The following is a 25,069-nucleotide window of genomic DNA, read 5'->3' on the forward strand; positions in this document are numbered from 1 at the left end:
ATCCAGGAGCCCCTTCTGAGTGTATATTGTTAAGCCCTTCTTGAAGCTGACTACTTAGCTCTTTCAACTCTGGCTTTAAGGGTCATGGCTCCTACTTCGTTCCTGTTACTACTGTTGGTCACATTCTCAGCTGTCACCCAGGATGCTCTTAGGTCTTAAAGGATGTCCCCTTGTGCCCCTACTTCATTCAATTAATCCAAGTAGAGCTTACAAGGGCCAAGAACTCTTCTGGGTGTACTAGGAATTTAACAACAAACAAAGCAGAGCACCCCCCCCCCTGCCCAAATCACTGCTTGAATGAAGCATACATAAAACTATGCTAATGTGTGTATACAAACAATAAACATGATCAAGCGTAACATATATAAAATGTTTTAAGAGGGTAAGTGCTGTACAGAAAAATAAGGCAGAGAAAGGGAATGGAGGGCGTTCTGTGTACACTAATTACAGTTAATGGCTACTTCGTAAGAGAGTCCAGAACAAATTCTTCTATATAAATCATATTCATCTTAGAGAGTGATGGTATGGGTACAAGTGATGGATGCCTTCAACAAATTTATAAGGTGCTCTTTTTTTTTTTTTAAATTCCAGGTCCCCTCTTTCTTCATATTCTTTTCCTTTTCATTCTTGTTTCATCTTTTCTTCCCTTCTTCTTATTGTTGTTCAACTATCTTTAATGAGGCATTGGATTGGTGCAACAGAAAGAGTGGGTTTACTAACTAGGACCTAAAGCCACTTATCTCTATGAGCCTCAGTTTCCTCATCCATAAAGTGGTGATAATAAAAACATTTTGTAGTGTTGTGAGGATTAAAGATGAAGCATGTTTACAAAACATCACAGTCTCTAATTGCAGACCTCTTTAAATGGTAGCTATTATTAAGAGCACATCTGCTCTTATCCAAGTAAGTGGATCTATGTGTGCTAGACTCAAAGTAACTCTCTGGAAGTAACTCTCTGGAACAAAAGGAGACTAGGACCCAAACCAGGAACGGCTCTTGCAGCATCCTTAATTTTCTGACAAAGGGCTTTGCTAATATCCTATTGGAGATGGATAAGACATGTGCTCTGAATCCTCTGTAACATAAAGTCTCTCTCCAAAGCACTGATGAAGCTCTTATTAGCTAGCTTTCTTATCTTTTTTTTTTAAGATTTTATTTATTTATTTGACAGACAGATCACAAGCAGGCAGAGAGGCAGGCAGAGAGTGGAGGAAGAAGGCTCCCTGCTGAACAGAGAGCCCGATGTGGGGCTTGATCCCAGGACGACCTGAGCCTAAGGCAGAGACCCCAACCCACTGAGCCACCCAGGTGCCCCTAACTTTCTTATCTTTTTAAAAATACACACGACAGCTCGGCGAGGAGCCTGCTTCCTCCTCCTCCTCTCTCTCTGCCTACTTGTGATCTCTCTGTCAAGTAAATAAATAACATCTTTAAAAAAAAATACACAGGATAATCCTGTTATCAACAATGCCCATAATAAGCATGCTGTGCTTTTATCCCAGGTTTGCGGATAAAAAGTCAGTGAGCCTTTCCGTGACTGTCGGTGGCAGGTCCCATTATCATTCCCAGATGGAGCTGTGGATATTTGAGAGCTGCGCTCCAGGTGTGGATATGTGGGGGTGGACTCAAGAGTGTGGGAGCCGCCGTGATGCCGGGACAAAGGGACAAGCACTCGAGGATACCTCGTGAGGAGGACTCCCTGTTTCAGGGCCTCGAGCTGGGGTTCACACCTCCTGAACTGAGAGAGGGGAAAAAAAAAACCTTGCAGGAGTCCTGAAGACCAGTTAGTTCCTTTGGGGTTCCTGTGAGCGTCCTTCATAAGCGTGGCGTCCTCCTACCTTCCTGCTACTCTAAAGAATGTGGTTAGGAGGTAGGTGCGTTGGTAAACCCCACCGCACTTGGAAGCTTCTGGAGAACCTTCCACCCGAAAAACGAGTTAGACGCTCTGTTTCAGTAAAGATTTTACAAAGAGGGCGGAGCCTCGTGAGGAGGTGGCCTGGGGGTGGTGCACGCGGGCCTCTGCGAGCCGCCGATTGGCTGGAACAAATGCCTGTCCCGCTTCCCTCCCTCCCCGTGTCCGGTGGCCTCGCGGCAGGGCCGGCGGGCGCGCGGAGCCGGCTGGCGGTGCCAAACTGGCAGGGGGCGTGACGAGGGAGGCGGTGAGGGGGCGTGTTGGGGCGGGGCCCGGGCGCCGCGCGTCACGGTCTGCGGCCCCGCCCCCGGACCCTACGCGGGTTACTCCTCCTCCCCCGCCTAGACCTCCCGCTCGCTCAGTTCTCGCTCCACGTTCCACGCCGCGGCCTCGCTCCCCCGCGAGAGCCAGCGCTGCGGCTGCCGCGCGCACACGCTGCCCCGCGTCTGCCGCGCACGGCTCTTCCCACGCGCGCGCCTCGGTCACGGACGCACGTTCGTTTTCTCTCGCGCGCCCGGGTCTCGGCGGCGGCGGCGGCGGGCGGCGGGCGGACCGCGCGGGGCAGCTCGGTAGCGGCCGCCGCGGGCTGGCCGACGGGCCATGGAGGCGGATGGGGCCGGCGAGCAGATGAGACCGCTACTCACCCGGGTAACCAACAGGGTGAGGGCGCCGCGGGCGGCGGGGCTCCTCGGCGGGAGCGGGGCGGGGGGGCGCGGAACGAGGCAGACAAAGGCGGGGGCGCGGCGGGCGTCGCGGTCCGGCCACTTCGTCCCGGGCCCGGAGCCACTCCGCCGCCCCGCAGCCGCACGCCTCGCCATCCCCTTTGTGTGGGCGCCCGGGGCGCGGGTGCGAGGGGGCGGCGGCGGCGGCGGCGGCGGCGCCCTGGAGGCCCGAGTGGGGGCAGCCGGCAGCGCGCCGCGGGCATCCTCGAGACCCGCATCCTCGCTGTGGCTCCGGCCCCGGGGGGCCGTCTGTCTGCCCTTGACCCCACCAGCTCTTCCTTTCTCCCCTCTGCGCTCACCTCCCTTACTCCTGGGCGTTCTTCCCGGCCGGGGTCTTCGTTCCGGCTACCTTGGCGCTGGATTTCAGATTAGCCCATCGAAAACCCATCTTCTTTCTCCCTCTGAGCGCGGCTCCACCTGTTTCTAGCCTCAGGCAGTGGTGAAGAGTTGGGGTGAATCTTTTCCCTTCTTTCGCTTCTCCCTGCCGGGTCCGCGTGGTATGCTTTGTTCGGTGAGTTCTCCGGCCGCGAGGACGAGCTGCTTTCGCGGCCAAGGCTGCTTTTCGCTGCTGACTCTGCCTGGTCCGCCTCCTCCTCTTTTGGCGAGAACCAGGGGAGTATCCTCCTGCCGCAGGCCAAGTAGAAAGAGGAAAGTGTCTTGAGCCCTCTGAGCTGCTCCTTCTTTCAACAGCCTAGCAAAATCTCGTATCCCGGTGGCTTTGGCTTCAGGATTAGAGGAGGGGGTTGCGGGGGGAGGCTTTTAGAAGGCCAGCGTTCCCGTTTAGGATGCTGGACCGGCGGCCCATGCTCGAGAAACTGACTTCCTGCTTTCATGTAGAATACATGTGTCCCCACAGTTGTGATTCTCTTTTCTCTTCTCTCTTCGTAATTCCTGACTCAAAAGGGCATGGAAGTGTTATAAATTTTCCTACTTCCAATTCTTATTCTGTGACCAGCAAAGGAGGGGTGGTTGTCCTGAAAATTTTCCAGTCTTTAACAACTAACAGGAAAATTGCTTTTCGTGTGTTTTATTCAAGACTTTTCTTCCAACTCGCTCCCCCCACCCCCCGCCAATCTTTTTAAAGAATATTGTAAGGCCCTGGAGACTGGTCATTCGTTATTACTAAAGTATGTTCACTTACAAATTCTCAAAACATGGAGGAAAACGGAGTCTCCAGACAGTGAAGTCATTTAGCAGTGGTTTTAGGGGAAGATCAAGTCACAAGGATGGTAATGGAATACTGGAAACTCGTTCTAAGGAATCTTCAGTGATTCTTTGTGTGACATTTTGAATAAGCTGAGTTTGGGAGGTTTCTTTCTTTCTTTTCTTATTTCTCTGTTACTGTGTATCAAACAGTGTTGTCACATTTGCAAATTTTCAATTCGGAGCAGTTAAAGAACTTTCTAGTGTTCATAAAGCTAGATGGAAGCTATGTCTTCTCAAATACTGTCTACTTAGCTAGCAAAAGAAGCGTAGTAATGCCATTGCCTTCTGGATCAGTGATTCATTCATTCATTGTAATAACACTTAGAACCTATTTTGTAGTATTCAACAAGACAGAACCAGCTCTGCTGTACTAGAACTTACATTCAAATGAATGACAAAGGAATTATCAAGCACTTATAGATGGCCTGGCTGGGGAGCACTTTGGAAGGTATACCTTCTAAATCTTTGGGAAGGTAAAGACTTGGCCACAGCAAATGTATACAAATCAGTATCAGAAATCAAATATAATAAGCAGTCACAGCACACAGTCTAAAACCAGAATGGGAGAACAGGAAAACTGTTGATTAAAGTAATACAGACCACTCTAACTTAAAAACTGGGAAGAGAGGAACTCTCTTGATACATGATCAGTTTTCCCCTGGAAAAGTCATAAAAATGTAAGATTATGATATTCATCAGTCATTTCTTCTTTAACAGGCAGCTACTTGGCATAGCCAAAAAAAGTAGAATAAAATTAATATTTATAAAATGAAATCTTGGGTATGTGATTATGCAAAATTTTTGAATAAATTGGTGGTAGTTTATATTGCTCTGAAACAAGCCCATCTGTTCCATAATTTAGGCTCTGAGGTTTCTTCTGCTTCTAAAATTCTGTTCTTTTCATTGATCATGGTTTTGGGGTAGGAGAAAAGTCATTTATAAAAATGCAACTTTTGGCGCCAGGGTGGCTCAGCGGGTTAAGCCTCTGCCTTCGGCTCAGGTCATGATCCCAGGGTCCTGGGATCAAGCCCCACATCGAGCTCTCTGCTCAGCAGGGAGCCTGCTTCCTCCTCTCTCTGCCTACTCTGCCTACTTTTGGTCTCTGTCTGCCAAATAAATAAAATCTTAAAAAAAAAAAAACTAACAACGCAACTTTTGTTTGCTTCTACAGAAACTTATTGCAGGCCTCCCTTAGAAGTGAACTGTCAGTCTTATTTTCTGGTATTAAATATTCTGTTACAACAGATAACAGTTTAGAAGGTTCCCAAGTTTTGGCAAGCATTTATTCTTTTAAGCAGTACACTATTTAACATAGTTCTGTTGCCACTGAAATTTTTGGTCTGTTTCATGAATTTTGTTGTTTTACAATTTCATTTATTTTATGGGTATTAAATTATCTCCTAGGTGCCAGGCACTGGGGATATGGGCACACAAGGTAGAGTCCTAACCTCACTGAGTTTATTTTGGCATGTATAGTGAACACACTGATAGCATTTGCATTCCTGCTAATCTATTTATGAGTGCCAGTTCAAACATTTTCCTGAGTTCATTAGAAATGCTTTTAAAAAAGTAGTCATTCAGTAAATAAAACATAATAACAATATACTGTGAATTCAGTGGTGATTGACAAGTAGAAGGTTTTTCTGGTGGTTCTGTAAGCATAGTCTTTGGGATCTGTGGTTAGGTATTGATAACTCAAGAGATAATATGTACCCAGCATAGTATCAGAATTTTAGTTACCTTTTTGCCTTTAGTTGGTTTCTCTGCATCACAGTCCATGGAGTTGTAATAAAGGGAGAGACAGGAAATCTCATCTGTGCAAATGAAACTGTAGGACAATTGAGTTGGATTGAAGAATTGTTTTATTTGGTAATTGAGAGTGATAAGTATAGATTTTCTTCTAAGAGAGCTTAGGATATGAAAATTAGAATCTTTTTTTACACTAGTCTTCTGTTTCTTGAGTAGGTTAAAATCGAAAGCCAAAGTAACCTGTTGTTAGAGGAACCTGGTTTATTTTAGTGGTATGTGGTATGCTAACCAATATATTTTAAAGCCTTAGTAGTTAAACTTGTCAACATCCTGTAATGGGTTGTTTTTCTTCCTCTTTCCTTCCCCTTCTTTCTTGCTATATTTTACCACAAATATGATCTTGAAGTGGATAGGATCTGCAGCTCACAAAATGGGCTATTTACATAAAAGAATACAGGTAGATGCAGAGGGTTAGTGCTATTGTCAGCGGGGCTTTTGATTTATATTATAGCTTCTTCTTGTTGACTATAGATTCGTCTGTAGTTGTCTGCTTTTTATGGATTCAGTATTTCTAATTTTGCAGTAAGCATGTATCAGTAATAAAGATCAGTGTTTATCTATGTAAGGGTGCCACAACCAGCCGAGATGCTTTTAAGCCCACTTTTGAACCAAGAGAGTTTTTGGTTCCTGTACAAAGCATGTAGTCTATAGCTTACAATGAATCTTGCCTCTGTTTTTGTTTAGTAAACTACTTCATGTATTTTGTTGAGTAATATTCATCTAATTTTATAACTTGGGAAGACATTTAGGATTATTTGTAATTTTGATGATAATAAACCATGAAGGGGTCTGCTTGGCACGATGTTAGGATAGTGTTTGTTACTGTTGCTGTTAACAGTCTTCCTGAGGGCACAGGACTTAGCAGCCTCAAGTACTGCTAGGTTTCCTAAATGAGTGATTCATCACTTCATGAACTGGACATTTTTAATGACTGTTATGAGAGGGGCCACTTTTTTTTTTCAGTGCTTGGTTTAGGAAGATAATGTGATTATGACATAAATATGCACTTTGATCTGGAGCTGATTTGTCAGTGCAGAATGGTTCTAGTTTGACTATAAGATTTTCATATTTACTCCAAAGAGGATATTTTTAAGTATTTTGATTTTTATTAAGCCATAGTTTGGATTTAATAAGTCTAAGGAGTTGTTTTTTGAGCAATGTCCAAGTGAAGGATAAAGCATACTCTGCCTTTTCATAATGAAATAGAAGAGACAATTTAATTTTTAAATATTCTTTCTTTTGTAGAGAATATGAGATTAGTGTCACTAGTTTTTATTTTGTTTACCTGTCAGTATAGAATTGTCCTCTTTTTCTGGAGTTCAGGACTGTACTGCTTCTTTTTTGTCAGATTGCCTGATTTGGAGAACCTGTTGAGTTATATGTCATCCCTGACTAGGAACTTGGGAATTGGATATACCTTTGAAAATGGATTCACATGTGCAGCCTGCCCATACTTTATATTATAGAATGGACTGTGGACTGATTTCTCAGAAGAGCATGAGAAAGGAAAACATGATACTTTTAATCTCTTCTTCTCATCATTTGCCATAGCATACAATTAACACTTGGTGCTTTTATGTTTGGTGTATGTACTTTTTTTTTTTTTTTTTTTAAAGATTTTATTTATTTGTCAGAGAGAGAGAGGGAGCGAGAGTGAGCACAGGCAGACAGAGTGGCAGGCAGAGACAGAGGGAGAAGCAGGCTCCCTGCCGAGCAAGGAGCCCGATGTGGGACTTGATCCCAGGACACTGGGATCATGACCTGAGCCGAAGGCAGCTGCTTAACCAACTGAGCCACCCAGGCGTCCCTGTCCCTGGTGTATGTACTTTTATACGCAGATTGTTTTCAGCTTGATACCATTCCTTTTTTTTTTTTTTTAAGATTTTATTTATTTATTTATTTGACAGACAGAGATCATAAGTAGGCAGAGACGCAGGCAGAGCGAGAGGGGGAAGCAGTCTCCCTGCTGAGCAAAGAGCCCCATGCATGGCTTGGTCCCAGGACCCTGGAATCATGACCTGAGCCGAAGGCAGAGGCTTTAACCCACTGAGCCACCCAGGCGCCCCCTGATACCATTCTTTATTCTGGAAAAATACTGGAAAAATAGTTACACAGACTCTTACTTAAACAATTGATGTATTCAACAAAGATAGGAATGTATGTAGCAGACTCTCTTCCCATTGAGTTCCATGGTAGTATTTGGAAAGGTTTTCATTAAGAAAAAAAGTTCACTTAAGAAACACATTTTTGAGTGGTGTCTGGGTAGTTCAGTCAGTTAAGCATCTGACTCTTGATTTCAGCTCAGGTCTTAATCTCAGGGTTAGGAGATTGAGCATCCCCATCCGGCTCCATTCTGGGTGTGGAGCCTGCTTAAGATTCTCTCTCTCCCTCTCTTTAAAAAAAAAAAAAAAAAAAAGAAAGAAACAAAGAAGGAAACAAATTTTTTTTTAAGAGATCTTATTTATTTATTTGACAGAGAGACACAGTGAGAGAGGGAACACAAGCAAGAGGGAGTGGGAGAGGGAGAATCAGGCTTCCCTCGGAGCAGGAAGCCCAATGCAGGGTTCGATCCCAGGACCCTTGGATCATGACCTGAGCTGAAGGCAGACACTTAACAACTGAACCACCCAGGCACCCCGAAACAAATTTTTTAAAAAATATTTTATTTATTTATTTGAGAGAGAGTGTGTGCACGGAGCAGGGACAGGGGTAGGGACAGAGGGAGAAGCAGACTCCCCACTGAGCAAGGAACCCCTCTTGGGGCTCCATCTCTGTACCCTGGGATCATGATCAAAGGCAGTCACTTTAATGGACTGAGTCACCCAGGTGCCCCCAAAGAGACAAATTTTTGATAAGAATTTAGATTTCATTTCTATTAATAGTTTGGCTGCTGGGGTGTCATTGTGATTAGAAAAGCATCTTTTCTCTTTTGTAATTGTAGCACTTTTTAATTTTTGCCATGGGTAGGTAGGGTTTTGGGGGTAAGTGTCAGGAAATGGAAGGAAGAAGGGTATTATTGGACTCTGTTTATCTAAATTACAACAGATGCCCCCTTGTAGGCAGATTCAAACTAGCACAAGACTCCATGAGAGGAGCATGGTCTGGACTTGAGTCTCCACCAGCTCTCCCTGAAAGCCCTTTTGCCTTTCTGTAGGATACCAGTCCCAAATTGAATATGGTAGCCCCACATTTTTTGCTTTTTCAATTTAATACTTCTGCTCTAATCATTTTGCTTACTGGACTGTAATCATGCTTGGGGATTCTTTGCTCTACATTTTAAATTCCCAGGATTTTTTTTTCTCCTCTGGGCATTCACATTGTCACATTCAGATCTGCAGCAGATAATGCTGTGTGATGTGAAATGTATTGCATTCTGAAAATCCTGGATGTTAAGATCATATTGTACAAAATGAATTAAAGACCCAAATGTTTTAATCCTGTAAGAGTCTAGTATATGTATTTAAAATGAGAGACCTCTGTGTAAAAATCAGACTATAACCCCTCGTGATAGTTCCCATAATTATTTAGTAGACTTGACTTTGCTTGATACCATTAATTGTTAAACATGATCCCTTTGAGTGTGCTTTGTTTGCTTTGCACCAAGGTACACTTCATGATGAATTCTCTCCTGTTTTTTCATTAGCTCTGGATTCTGTCCTAACATTTGGAGTATTAATGGTGCCACAGATAAAACAGCACTTATATTCAAAATTATTTCCAAAACAGATAAGACCATGGGGACTGTGATCCATGAATCCCCCAGAAACTGAAAAATTTTATGCTTGTATGCTTTCTTTCCAGGAGAGGATCAAATGGCTTGACATTCAGATCTCAAAGGGGTTTATAATCCAAAAAGTAGTGGAAGGAATGCTTAGCCTAAAAGTTAGCTCAGCTGGTGTTCTTAGAAGTTCATAGAAGTCTTATATTTTGCTTAAATAGATGACAATAATTATTATAGCCCTGGTATTTGCTATGGTTTGTTTTGTGGAATATTTAATCTGTAGCAGGTTTTGCCAATTAAGTTTGGGAAATGTCACACACTGTACTTTTCAGAGATTCATACTGCATAATGACATATTAAAGGCTCTGAGAAATCCTATAATAAATACATTAAACTTTGGTGGGGAGAGAATATAGTCATGGATATTTCCATTTCCAGTGAAATGGAAATTTCTGGTGGTTCTTACAAAATATGAGCAGTAGGTCACTAATCTATCCTAATACAGGTCTAAGAAAGCAAAGCCTGTGATAGTGATAATTCACTTTGTTACAGTAGCAGGAGAGTTTTGAAAAATAATTACCTAAGACGCTTTGGGAACAACCTGATAAGGTTAGGTTGAATAAATTATGGAATAGCCACAGAGTGAGGTATTACAGCTATAAAAAAAGATTGAGGAAGATCTCTTTGTACTGATGTGGACAGATCTCTAGGATTAATTGATTAAAAAAGTAAAAGTGAGTGACAGAGGGCACTATACAGTGCTTTTTCTTTATGGGGATAATAAGAATGTATATTTGTATTGACTAGTATTTTTATAAATACATGGGAAAGGAAAACAGAAAACCAACAAAAAATGGTTGCCATGAAGAGTATGAGGGAACAGGACTTGAGACAGGAGTGGGAGCAAAACTTTAATATGTACCTTTCTATGTGGTTTTGGTTTTGAACTGTGCAAACACAGTATTCAATAAAATAGGATGGTTTCTTACATTACTTTATGCCATGGATTAGCATAACTAGCTATTTCATGAGTGACTTGGTATAATTTAGTATGATATCGGCTGCTTAATTTTTCACGTTAAAAAAGCACCATAAAGGGACGCCTGGGTGGCTCAGTGGGTTAAGCCTCTGCCTTTAGCTCAGGTCATGATCCTGGGGTCCTGGGATCGAGCCCCGCATGGGTATCACTGCTCAGCGGGGAGCCTGCTTCCTCCTCTCTCTCTGCCTACTTGTGACCTCTGTCTGTCAAATAAACAAATAAAATCTTAAAAAAAAAAAAAGCACCATAAAAATGGCAAAGTTGTTAATACATGCTTATGAGTAAAGTCACATATTATATGTCTAACTCTATTACTGAATCTTCGGTCCTTTGACAGCTTTGAGTTTGCATGTTACTGATGTCCTGATCCTCTTCGCCCTTTCAACGCCTATCTCTTCGGGGATTTAGACTGTGGAGGATTAAGTAGAAGGCATGATGTGGAAAAAGAGGAAAAGTGTTGTAAATGAAGTGCCTTAGGCCTAGGAAAGAACTGCTTGGTTACATATATACTTACACTTAGAATTTTCCTTTCGATTTTTATACTTACCTTCAACTGAAGATCATAAGTGTTAAGAAAGAAATCTTCCAGACTAATTACGATTAATTGTTGAGATTACAGCGGCACAGTTGAGGGGCCACCACTGAACTGTGTTCCTTGTTTTGCTCTAGAAGGGCCCATTACCTTGAGTGTGGTGTGACTGCTTTCCCATAGAGCTGTGCAGTGTGGCAGTGCTGTGGGAAGACATCACTGTAACTATGGATTCTTCCTGTTGTATGTACTCCCTGTGAAATGTCAGTCCCTACATTTAAAACAACTAGTTAAAAATAAGACTAAGAAATGATTTCTCTTTAGTCAGTTTTTAGAAGCCAGTAATTTGGAAGAGAGAATCATCTTTTTTTCTTCTCTTGGAAGTATTTTTATATTTATATTTGAGTATAAGCCTCAGTGGTATTCTGAGACTTCCCAGCACTTCAGATGGAATAATGAAACCTCTTGGAAGGGAAGCACTGGGTAAGGAGGAGGAATGCCATGATTCTCATATTGTTGTGAATTGATAGTCTAGGATTTATCATTTTGTCCTTTGCTCTGGGGCAAGTGAAGAACAGATAACTAACTCTTTAGAGAGAGCCTGCTTTGAGGCACGTGTTTTATTAGGTATCTTTCAGTCACTTATTATCCCTGTTACAGATGTGAACTTATAAACAGATTTCCTGAAATTTCCCAGGCCATACAATTAGTAGGAGGCCAAGCTAAGATTTGAGCTCATGGTCTATGCTAAAGCACCACTTCTCCCTCTTGTTCCATTTCTCATTAGCCTCGAGTAGTCAGTGATCCTGTTTGTCACTACCATTTAACATTAATTACATTACATTACCATACCTAACATTAGGTAATTTTACATGTGTGATAATTGAAAGCTCTATTTGCCTTAGATAATGAACTGTATTTTTATATTTAAAGGTTTTTATTACTATAACTTCTGTGAATTTGTTGCTAATATTAATGGAAATTAAATATTTCAAAGAAATTTGCCTCTTTGTCTCCAGATTCAAGGAATGTAATACATTTTTCTGGATCATTATTGATTCCTCAATTTAGGTCTGTTCTGGGGTTTAACACATAGAAAGCAGTCAATGACTGGTCAGGGAATGAATATTAGGATAATGTGAACTCCTAAGATTTGAAGTTAAATATGGTTAATTGTTTAATCAGTCCGTTAAGGAATCTTATAGGATTCTGGGGTGTTACTATCAAAGAAAAGACTGCTTTGCTTGATGTAACTGCCAGTAGAAGAGAATATTTTTTGCCTTGGTTCTAGGGGAAATATTGAATAAATACACTTTGGATTGATCTCAGAGTAACAATACTTAATACTTAACATTTTTTAAACTGAGATATGATTCAAACAAGTGAGTATTAAGTACATTAAAATGAAAATTTTGATTCTTAAGATACTTCACAAGTTCTAAATACATTAATACTTGTGTAATATATGATTTTTGAAAATCTACAAGTTTTAATGTATACTGTTATAAAAGGACTAATGGCAAGAAAAGAGATCCCAAATTTCCGATATGATGTCAGCTGTTATATATATTGGTTTGAAATTGTGCTATTTCTCTTAATTTGTTAGGATTATTTTTTTAATCTATTTTTATTTATTTATTTATTTTTATTTGATAAAGAGAGAGATCACAAGTAGGCAGAGTCAGGCAGAGAGGGTGAGGGAAGCAGCCTCCCCGCTGAGCAGAGAGCCCGATGCAGGGCTCAGTCCCAGGACCCTGAGATCATGACCTGAGCTGAAGGCAGAGGCTTAACCCACTTAGCCACCCTGGCGCCCCAAGGATTATTACTTACATAAAAAATAGATGTATTTTGGGCGCCTGAGTGGCTCAGTGGGTTAAGCCGCTGCCTTCGGCTCAGGTCATGATCCCAGGATCCTGGGATCGAGTCCCACATCGGGCTCTCTGCTCAGCGGGGAGCCTGCTTCCTCCTCTCTCTCTCTCTGCCTGCCTCTCTGCCTACTTGTGATCTCTGTCTATCAAATAAATAAATAAAATCTTTAAGAAAAAAATAGATGTATTTTGTTCATTTGCTTTTAATTTTGTGATTTTGTGGTCTGTTGGCCCTCTTGCTTCCTGGACTCTGCCTCCCTAACTTCCCAGTCCATGCATCCTGTTTGCACAGGTGCCATAACTGGCTGGTGCACTGACTCAGTAGAGTCCTTTCAGTAATATTCTGTATTTATTTTTGTTTTGCTTGTAATTGTTCCCAGATGGCCTTATAATATGTTCAGGAGGAATTTCCTTATCCATTTTTGCACATATCATTAGCAGTATCCTTAGGAGCCTCTTTAAATCTGGGCAAATTGATCTCCCTTTTGTTAGGAATAAGGTATTCATTCAGACTAAAATTAGCCTTCATTTTGTATTTCATTTTATTGAACTGTTTTTATTATTATTTTTTATTTTTATTTTTTAATGATTTTATTTATTTATTTGACAGAGAGAAATCACAAGTAGACAGAGAGGCAGGCAGAGAGAGAGAGAGGGAAGCAGGCTCCCTGCTGAGCAGAGAGCCCGATTCGGGACTTGATCCCAGGACCTGGAGATCACGACCCGAGTCGAAGGCAGTGGCCCAACCCACTGAGCCACCCAGGCGCCCTTGAACTGTTTTTATTCAGTTAATAGGAAATGCACTACATAACCATGAGGCCAAAACCTTATTTTCAGGAGAAGGTAAAATTTGGACGCAGCCTAACTTTAGCCCCTGGTGCGACAAGTGTGTGCTTGGGTTTCACACAACACCGGGTTCTCATACATAATCTGCCACCAGGTGGCCTTGGGCAACTAACATCTTTGAATCTCATTTTTCTCATCTATAAAATTGAATTATAATACTTATAGGGCTTCTTCAGGATCATGGAAAAGAGTATACTGTGCATAAAATGCTGAATGTGCCTGTGGAAACATGTAATTAGTAACCAACCTGTATTCTTATGATATACCTCATATAACAGAATTCTAAAACAATTATTCTACATATTGATTGAAAAGAAACAGAAAATAAAGTCTTGACTATCCTCTGACATTGAGATATTCTGGATGGCTCTGTGGGAAGGGGTTAGGTATTGGGAAAAATTTAGTCTTCTACCTGTATTTTTCCTTTACTCTCACATGACTGCCACTCTCACCACACTTCTGACAATAGATGTGGGATGGGGTGTTTACTCTTACCAAACAATTCTGTGACACGAGCTGGGTGTTCTGCTATTTAATTCAATTCTGGCACTGTCCCCTTGGAGATATCATCTGATCCCCAGAGTTAAGTACCCTGAGTCACACAGCTGCCCCTTCAGATGCCCAAGCCCGGTCCAGGTTGTCACCTGTCCTTCTGACTGATAGCTAGGAAGTGGAGGTTCCCCTGACTCCTCCTTGAACTCGATTGATATGCTAGAGCAGCTCACAGAACTCATAAAATCAGTTTATTTGCGGTTTGCCACCTTACTTTAAAAGGATATGATAAAGGACACAGATGAACATCCAGATGGATGAGATGCATAGGGCAAGGTTGTGGAGCTTCTGTCAGTCTCTTTGAGGGCTGCTCTCCCAGCACCTCCACCCACGTGCTCCAGCCACCTGGAGGCTCTCCAGGCCTTGTACTTGTGGAGACTTAGGGAGGTTTCATCGAGTTGGCATGACAGTCATTAACTCCATTTTTCCCCTCTCCCCTCTTCGGAGAGTGGGCTTAGGGCTGACTTCCAAGCTTCTAATCATGACCAGCTCCCATCTAGGAGTCACCACATTAGAATAAGAGACCTTGCTCTCATCCAGGAAGTTCCAAGGGATTTAAGAGTTCTGTGTCAGGAATCAGGGACAAAATATTTAGAACTTTAAACCATAGTCTGATTATTTTCATATTTAACCACTCGACAAAACTTTTAAAATGTAATATATGTCTTTCCTTTTGAGAATAGAGTGCTGATTACTGCTATTAGACTGTTGTGGTCTTTTAAAATCTTATTTTAATTATTTTCTTTTGATATTGGATTTCTTATGTGTTTATGTGTTATGTATTTATGTGCATGCGTATACATACCACATCTTTGTCCATTCATCTGTCGAGGGATATCTGGGCTCTTCCCATAGTTTGGCTGTTGTGCATGTTGCTGCTATAAACATTTGGGTGTAGGGGCCCCTTTGGATCACTACCTTTCTGTCTTTGGGGTAAATACCCAGTAATACAATTGCTGGGTCCTGGGTAGTTCTATTTTCAACTTTTTGAGGAAACTCCAAAGTTTTCAGGATGGCTGTACTTGATTGCATTCCAACTGACAGGGTAAGAGGGTTCCCTTCTTTCCCTTTTCTCTAAGGGAAAAAAGTTTTAGATTAAATTTCATCATTTCAGATCACAGTTAAAAAGTGCAAATTCCATCTTTTACATAATTGCATTTATACTCAATTTTTATGTTAATTTACTTTGCTCTCATCTCCTAATTGGGTTGATTTAGCAATAAATGGGTTAAAAAGTTTAAGTAGTAAATATTGAGTGGATTGACCACTATGGATTGTTTTATACTTAGAGTGCTTGTGCTTCCTCAGTAATGGTTGTGCACTTCAGACAGGGGCAGTTTGAGATTCTGATTTGTTGGCAGTGATCTCAGATTATCAAGGGTTGCTGCATCTTCCTGTCTCTACAATAGGTAGAGGTATCTGATTAGAGAAGTGAAGTTTACCGAGAAAAATTTTTGTAAAAAGCCCAATGATATTGTTTCAGCTTTATTTTTCATTCTGCCTCAAGAGAATGGCACACACATCATAATCAGTGAGCATTGATAGACTAATTTTGGTTGGACCTGTTGGTTAGTGTTTTAATGTTCATGCCTTTAATTACTCAAGGGATAACAGCTTTTGCTTTAGTTTGTTGTATGACATAAATGAAGTTGACCTTTGTTTTAGAGCATAGATCTAGGGCCTTTAATCAGAACTTTTTATTTAAGGTGTCGATCGTGAAGTAAAATTTTAGTTTACCCCTTTTCACTTTGTCCCTCATTATTCAAAATAGTTACAAAGCTAAAACCTCGACTAGCCTCTGCTTGTCCAGCTTTTAAAGTAGGTGTTGTTAAATAAAATTTAGGAAGGATAACCCTAAATATTCATTCCCTGCATCTTCTCCTCAGTTTTTCAAGCGGTTGTGATTTATTAGTGATTTGTAAAAACAATTTATTGGGTTATCACAAGCATTAAAAAAGTAATAGAAAATACCAAACAATACATTTGGGTTAATGATTGTTTTGTGAAACTTTCATTAGATATATATATGTACATGTAAACAGGTAACTGTGTATACTGTAGTCCCAGGGATTCCTATTAAGAGACAATTGGAAATCCATTTCTGTAAGGTTAACATTTGATTATTTTCTTTTGGGAATTATATATATATATATGTGTGTGTGTGTGTGTATAAAATGTTTTCATTTAAAATTTTAACAAATCCAAATAAATATCTAGATTAAACACTATCTTTTAAATCTAAGTTAATGCTATATCAGAAGGTTTTATATTGCAGAATTTAACTTCTGGTTCCATGTATAATAAGTGAGGTATAATGAGAAAGAAGAATTTCCAACAGATATTCTTCTGTTCAATTTTAAATTCTTATCAGCTGTTTAAGGCTTTAGGATTGTGGTCAGCAAAACAACCTATATGTATGTGTGTAAATAAAAGTTAGTCAGTTTAGTTAGTTTGACCCACAAGTAGCTGAGGTATTGTAGTATTTTTATGAAGATGAGCATTCCATAGAGAAAAATATTACCTTTAATACTCGAGCACTTGAATCAGTTCTCTATTGCTGTACATTACCTGCTTTGAGATTTAATAAGAAGCAAGATGAGAAGCATGGACTGGTTAATGGTATTAAACTGTAATTCTTCTGTTCTGTGTATATGTAAATACATAGAGAAGGTTTGAAAGAAGACACCTTGTTTATTGTATATATTGTGTAGGGTAATCCTTATTGACTTAGGCTTTTTTTTTTTTTTTGGAGAGGGATCTGAAGGAGATTCCGTTTGGTTCAATAGTTTATTGATGTAAGGAGAAATGAGTCTGATTCTGTTTCATAAGCTGTAATTTTTTTCTTAATCTCTACACCCAACATGGGGCTTGAACTCACAACCCTGAGATCAAGCGTTGTTGTGCTACCAACTGAGCTAGCCAGGTACCCCTGATAAGTATTAGTGAAGAAAGCAAAATATGTTCCTTATGATACCATTTTTTAGTGTATTAACTGGAAGGTGATTTAATATTGGATATTATTAATATTGAAATATGTAAAAATTAATATTGAATATCTTGGAGGTGGAATTTAAGGGTAAATAGAAGATTATTTGTTCTTGAAATTTTTACCTAGAGCAATATATTATTTTTAAAAAAAATTAAGAGATTTTTGTTTGTTTATTTGTCAGGGGGAGAGAGCACAAGCACAGATGGGGGCGGGGTGGGGAGAGGTAGGCAGAGGGAGAAGCGGGCTCCCCACTGAGCAAGGAGTGGGACTTGATCTCAGGACTCTGGATCATGACATGAGCCGAAGGCAGACGCTTAACCAACTGAGTCACTCAGGCGTCCTAGAGCATTTATTATTTTTATAATAGAAAATATATATTGTTTTAAGTAAACTGTACCCCCAATGTGTGCTCAAACTTTGTGACTCTGAGATCAAGAGTTGTGTGTTCTACTGATTGAGCCATCCAGGTGCCCCTATAATAAAAGTATTTTAAAGTATATGAAGTTATTCTCTTACAGCCACTTCTTACCCAGATTCATTATTCCTAGAAGAGTTCAATTATTTTTTAGGGATTGGACGAAATGGTCATGTTTTTCACTGGATCATCTTAGCTCCTTAGCAATAGCTTTAGCTTATTGACCACTGTGTTGAATTTTTAACTGTAAGATGGTTATAGTGAAAATAATTTTCATATAATTGAGATTTAGGCTCTTGATAGGTTTAAGTGTATTTAGGCTTGGCAGCATCTTATATGAAGTCCTCTAAATTATGCCATTCTAGAACTAATTTCCTTTACCAGGTTTTAAAGCCTAAATGATGTTTGAGCTTTTGATGACTGTTTGAGAAGTCTTCAGTGGGCTCTTGGAGAAATATTTGTTTCTGTTTTGCAATGTTGTAAATGTGATCTGGTAACAGTATCCTCCCATAATTCCTAGTCTGAACCTTGAGGCTCTCCGGTTATTTAACCTGCCTTTCATTTTTGTTTTGGTCTATTGCCTGCATTTTTCTGTCCAGTTTAGAATCCATGGCCCATATCTCCAGCATTTGCTTTGTTGTTTGAGGACATTTATCATCCTGTCTCTTGGTATTAACTATTTCAGTAAATTCCTAATTCTCAGGCAGTTTATCTGTGTTGAAGATGCTCAGAACAACTGGAAAAATTAAGTTACCCAGCTTTTTAGGTTGGTACCTCATGCATCGATGTTTCTTTCCCTCTGGTTCCTCATCAAACAGAAAATACTCCGTCTAATTGTCTCCTGTTCTCTGCAGTGGGTACACCGAACATTCTTGCTTTGGTCAGAATGTATTCTCTCACCCCTCAGTCTTAGTAAATATTGCTACTTTCTTCACAGAGGCACTAGAGGAAACCAGAAGGGGCTTCATACACTTCATTTACTTGGATCGCTCACCTGGAACTTGTGGTGTCTTATGTGGGACTTACCAAACCTTTTCTTCCTGTGTTTCGTATCTCTGTGAATGGCACACTATCTGCTTGGCTCAAATTTGAAGATGTGAGCACTGTCACGACTTTTCTCTCCCTCTACCCAAACCCCAAATCCAGCGGATTCAGCGTCCTATCTCTGGTAGGTTTCCTTACTCCATACTTTCTTTGATCATTGTAGTTCAGGCCTCTATCTTCTTTTGCCTAGAATAAGGCAATATCTTTCCAGTTGCTTCCAGTGTTAAAGAAAAAGTTATTCAGTGACACTTGCTAAAGAAGATAAAACAGACTTTATTTAAGGGAGACCATCATGAAATCGGTGTAGGGACCACTTCAGTGGAGGAGAGGGATTGGACCCAACTCTGACTCTAATAAGGACAAGAGGCATTTATATCCAAGAAGCAAGGATGGGGGTCATTAGATGGAAAGTTACTAAGAGCAAACAGTAGAGGGTAAGGGGGTTCTTGTTAGGTAAGCTTGGCAGAATCTGGAAGGCAGGACAGAGTGGTAAAATATCCAAGATGGCCAGACACCAAGGATGAGGGATTTTCATCAATGATTTATCAGGGTTCTCACTCAAACTGAATCCCACAAAGACAGAGAGGGAAACCCCAGGTCTGCTTAGAGAAGCCTGATTAAAGTTTGGTCAAAAGAGAGAGTTTTTGTCACCAGTTTCTACATTGTTTCCTTGCTCGGTGGTGGTGGTGGTGGGGTGTCTTCATACTAATGCATACACTCCCCTTTTTAAAGTCCATTGCTCTCAGGGTGAATCTAAAACTTGTCTGTGTACGCGTGTAGTGATCCGAAGGGACATCTGCACTCACTCCAGTGTTCATAACAGCAGTGTCCATAATAGCCAAACTATGGAAAGAACCCAGATGTCCATTGACAGATGAATGGGTAAAGATGTGCTACACACACACACACACACACACACACACAGGAATACTACTCAGTCATCAAGAAAATGAAATCTTGCCATTTGCAGTGACATGGATGGAGCTAGAGGGTATTATGCTAAGCAAAATAAGTCAATCAGAGAAAGATAGTTTATCATGTGATCTCACTCATGTGGAATTTAAGAAACAGAACAGAGATCAAAGGGGAAGGGAGGGAAAAATAAGACAAAAATCAGAGAGGGAAACATGCCATAAGAGACTCTTAATCATAGGAAACAGAGGGTTGCTGGAGGGGAAAGGGGTGAAGGGGTGGGGTAACTGGGTGATGGACATTAAGGAGGGCATGTGATGTAATGAGCACTGAGTATTATAAGACTGATGAATCACTGACCTCTGCCTCTGAAACCAATAATATACCATATGTTAGTTGAATTACATAAAATAAAGGAAAAAAAAAAAACTTAGCTGCACCCTGAAAGGTCTAGCCTTTTCCCCCTTCTCTACCTTTATCTGTCTTAATTGCTCTTCCCTCTTTTCTGCATTTCAACCATAGTCAAATTTTTTTAGTTATTTGAAGCTAGTAGACTTTATCATCTTTGGGTCTGGGCATACGATATCCCTACTCCTACCACAGTGCTTGACGCATAATAGGCACGTGATAAATATCTGTTAGATGAGTAAGTGGACAAAAGAACAAATAAAAGTATGTTGTATAAGGATAGGTATAAACATTTCTGAAATACATATATAGATATCCAAATGATTTAGCTGGTGAAAAGGTAGATTTAAAATCCTGTATTCAAATGAAGAATTTTGTGATAATGCAAGGGCAACTTGAATATTTATCATAGTGCATACTATATTTTCAGTAAGATGCAAATTTGTATAAAATGAATGGAAAATCATTTGCATTGAACAGGCCTTGGATATAAAGGTTGGTACTCAATTTCCCTAGATTCAGGTTTGAATACTATTTCCTGGCTACATTTACTGATTGCTTACTCTGTCTCCTAGAATTCTTAAGGAGGGACTCAAATGAGTATGAAACCATTATCACAATTGAAAAGGCAAGTTTCAGTATGTGTCTTACCTATGCTGGGATCAGTTTTTTTGTTTTGTTTTTAGTTTTTACTTTTCAAAATGTCCATGTTTCGAAATGAAAGCCAAAAAAAAAAAAAAAAAAGAAAGCCATATGTGACTTGTATCAAATGTAAACTAGCAAGGAATATTTCATTTTTACCACTAAGAATCTGTTGTATATGTACAGAATTAATAAAATTCTGTGTAAAGAAACTTACATCTCTGGGGTGCCTGGGTGGCTTAGTTGGTTAAGTATGCAGTTCTTGATTTTGGCTCAGGTTATGATCTCAGGTTTGTGAGATCAAGCCCCCCCGTCTGGGCTCTGAACTAGACATGGAGCCTATTTAAAATTTTCTGTCTCCCTCTTCTCTTCCTCCCCTCACCCGTGTGTGTGCACGTGCTTCTCCTTCCCACCCCCCAATTCTCTGTCTCTAAAAAAATTTTTTTTTATCTCCAAGGACCTTGAAATTAGTTGGGAAATGATGATAAATATATTAAGAATAGATTCAATTTCACTTAAATATAAAATGTGAAATTAACATAGTATGAGCAATAAAGACGATCATGTAGTAGGATGGTACTAATTCTTTTTTTTTTTTTTTAAGATTTTATTTATTTATTTGACAGAGAGAGAGATCACAAGTAGGCAGAGAGGCAGGTAGAGAGAAGGGGAAGCAGGCTCCCTGCTGGGCAGAGGGCCCAATGTGGGGCTCAATCTCAGGACCCTGAGATCATGACCTGAGCAAAAGGCAAAGGCTTAACCCACTAAGCCACCCAAGTGCCCCAGGATGGTACTAATTCTTAATGTTACATTGTTTTCTGCCAGGAACTTGTCTAAGCTCATTGCCTTCATTATCTTGTTAAATTTTTATAAATTATCAGTTGTGATACTGTTATTGTCCACATTCTACAAGAGAGGACACTGAGATCCAATGAGATTAGGTAATTTGCCCACTTTTGCATAATAAAGAGTAGAACTGGGATTCGAATTCAGGCATCTGACTCTAGAATCTATACACATTAAAGTAATGTTTTATCTTTAGCCAAAGTAAACTTGTTTTCAGATTGCATTTTGTGTGTGTGTGTGTGTGTGTGTGTGTACATATATAGACAATATTTTCATTAGTATTTAGTGTTAATTTTACACTAATGTGACATAAAGAGATAACTTAGTGGATTAAGTCATTAATTGGAAGCTGTTTCAATTAACAAAATGTTACAGTGTTCATTATTTAAGCATGGTTTTATTTTTTGAGTCCGATTTTATTTCTCACATAGCCACCTATTTTAAAGGTTACTGTTTATTTTCCAAATGCACTAACCATTGCAACATGCACTTTATATCTTCCAGAGATTTTATGATGTTTTTCATTTGTATGTAGTTTCTTCTTCTCTGCCTTCTTTTTTTGTTTTTAAAGACTTTATTTATTTTAGAGAGAGAGAACTCACATGTGAGCAGAGGGGAGAGGCAGAGGGAGGAGAGAGACATTCCCTAGCAGAATCCCTGCCCACCTTGGAGCCTGAAGCAGGGCTGGATCCTAAGGTCCTGAGATTACAACCTGAGTGGAAACCTGGAGTCTGGATGATTACCTGACTGAGCCACCCAGGCATCCCTGTAGTTTCTTCTTCCTCTTTGTACTTGTCAGCTTATCCTTTAAAAAATTGCTTTACTATCATGTTAGTAAATATTAGGAGAAAGAAGACATAGGCTCAAACCCAGTTTTTGATCTCTCATGTTCCTCGATGACCTCAAGTCATTTTTCTTTACTTCCCTGCCTTCTGTAAGCATAAAATGAGTTACTCCTAGAAGGAACCTTTATTTTTAGGCCCATAAAAATGTGTCTCCTGTTAGAGAACAAATATGGGAACTTTTGGGAGAATGCAAAATAAAATGTCTGACCATAGTGTTTGTTTGATCAATTTGTTGCTTAACGTAGTTAAAGTTAGATGATGTGCTTTTGAGCTTGAGGATAATTGCCTGATGTATTAATTTTATTCAAGTTTGGGCCTTTTGAAAGATAAATATTACTTGAATCTTTAAAAAAATATCTAGTATCAGAGTAATTGCAACAACCATTTATTGTAATTGGTAAAGATCTGCCAGTTTATCTGCATAATAATTAAATTTGGTAACATTTTAATTTTAATTTTTTGAACTATTACAGTTTATAATGGAGCTTTTATCTTGATAAGTAAAAACAAATAGAATTATTTTAAGTATTCCAGGCAGGGTCCTTTTGGTTTCCTGGGATCAGAAATCTATTTAAACTTGTATAGTTAAAGAGATCTTCTTCCTGGACAAGCATCCGAAAGAGTTAAGGTGGCTTTGGAGCGCAGCTCTCTCTCACCTGCCTCTTCCTCATTTCCCACACATGGCTGCTTTGTGATGTGCTGCTTGATGTCACTCCTAAGATGCCTGCATCTGTTTCCATCTCCTCTAATTTTTGCTGTCAAGCTGATAGTCTTTAGTCTCAATCCTTCTAAGCAAGATTAAGACTAAGAATTCTAATTTAACAGATTAACCAAATAAGTGCCTTGTGGTGAAATACAGGGACAAGTTACGATGATTTTCTGGTGTATTCAGTTGATCTGAAGGAGTTACTATAGAGGTGCTCTGTACCAAAACCACTTTGAAATGTGAAGGTTTAGGCGAATAGGTAAGGCCTGAGGGGCTTGTTTTGTAGTATCCGAAAAGTATGTGTATGTAAAAAGATTTTCATTCTGCCGTTATTTACTTAAAAGTATTGTATCAAAACTATAGTAGGAATACACTGATAATAGGTAGTTTTCAGTGAAACTGTTAATCTTAAATGCAAGTTCAAGATGAATTTTTGCCTGTAGGGTTCATTGCTAAATGCGGTTTTTATAAAAGGATGAGGGCTTTACTATTGTGGACATTCATGACAACTTTTGAGGAAGAATCTGGTAGATTTTGTTGATTTCTTTTATATGATCTTAAAGAGTAAGTAGTAGCTCCCACTGCAGCTAAAGCAGTGGTTTCTCAGTGGGTTTGTGTGTTGGGCTGTGTTTTTGCCTCTAAAGGGGTATTTGGCCTTCCTGGAGACGTTTTTTGATGGTCACAGCTGGGGAGAGGGGATTTCTGTGCTATGGCCTCTAATAAATAGAGGCCAGATACGCTACTGAACATTCTGCAATGTACGGGCCCTCCCCACACGACAAAGAAGTGTCCAACCCCAAGTGTCGATGGTGCCCAAGTTGATGTATAGAATCTATTATATAGAATCAAGGATCATAGAGCAAAAAGGTTAAAAGGTTATTGGAGTTAGAGAAGTTACCCTGAATTGGTTTAGAATGCCTTAGGGAGAAAGAGGAAGTCATTTCTATGGAAGCCTGTGTTTAAATATCACTGAGTGCGTTATTTTAATCTATATTTTAACTTTGGTGATTTTCCTGTATATAAACCAGTTTTAGTTATATTCTAATTCTTACTAATCAGAATATTTTTTAATTTCTTAGATACATTTTCCTTGAACTCATGGCCCCAAGATCCTGAGTCTCATGTTCCACCAACTGGGCCAGCTGAGCACCCCTGGAAAGTTTCTGATAAGACAGTATTTACCTTATAGTAAACTATACTTGTGAACTAGATTCTTCAACTGTTTAATTCTCATGAAGTTATAGATACACCTCAGAATATGTTTAAAAACAAAATTCCTGGGTGCCTGGGTGGCTCAGTGGGTTAAGCCTCTGCCTTCGGCTCAGGTCATGATCTCAGGGACCTGGGATCGAGTCCAACATCAGGCTCTCTGCTCAGCAGGGAGCCTGCTTCCCCCTCTCTCTCTGCCTGCCTCTCTACCTACTTGTGATCTCTCTCTGTGTGTCAAATAAATAAATGAAATCTTTAAAAACAAGCAAAAACCCCCCCGAATTCCTGAAATGCTGCAGGTATTTGAAACAATTAAAAAAAAAACCTGTAAAATCTACTTTGCCTGTAACCCATTGATGACTCAGTGGTACATGTAAAAATGCCCTTATGAAAAATATAGCTCTATAATTTCTTAAATATCCTAACATATAAATCGAATATTTACTCAGTAGTTCTTTAAATTTGTTTTAAAAAATTTTTTAAGACCCTGAGATCATGACCTGAGTTGAAGGCCAGAGCTTAACCCACTGAGCCACTCATGCGCCCCTCAGTAGTTCTTTACCTTCTGATATGAATGAAATTAATGTTCAGGTTTCTTAAAGCAGCTCCAGTGGAAGTTTTTTCAAACCCAGAATTTCCTGCATAGAACATGAATTTATAGAGTGGTTCTCTCCATGATCATTAGACATTCCGCATGTCTAATGATCACCACCAGATGGCGATCTTATACGTCGATAAAGACCTACTTGGTGCAAAATGAATTGGTTGCTCGAATTAAGCCAGTTGAACTCAGCAGTGATATTTAGCAATGGTAAAAGGTGTGGACTGGCTATGCATCTCTCTGAAACA

The 25,069-nt window shown here is 40.0% G+C and overlaps 1 protein-coding gene across 3 annotated transcripts in view; it reads left to right on the forward strand.

The window, feature by feature from the left end:
- The first annotated feature begins 2,452 nt into the window (after positions 1–2,452).
- The window catches only part of SLC4A7 (solute carrier family 4 member 7), a 108,874-nt gene continuing 86,257 nt past the window's right edge, over positions 2,453–25,069 (forward strand). For 2 of the 3 annotated variants that reach the window (XM_059390810.1, XM_059390812.1), the window contains exon 1: positions 2,453–2,572. In XM_059390810.1, the coding sequence (XP_059246793.1) occupies positions 2,513–2,572 (60 nt within the window). In that variant the 5' untranslated portion in view covers positions 2,453–2,512. The remainder of the gene's footprint in view (positions 2,573–25,069) is intronic. The other variant, XM_059390811.1, reaches the window with a different exon arrangement.

This window comes from Mustela nigripes, chromosome 2, assembly GCF_022355385.1.
Source record: "Mustela nigripes isolate SB6536 chromosome 2, MUSNIG.SB6536, whole genome shotgun sequence".
NCBI lineage: Eukaryota > Metazoa > Chordata > Mammalia > Carnivora > Mustelidae > Mustela > Mustela nigripes.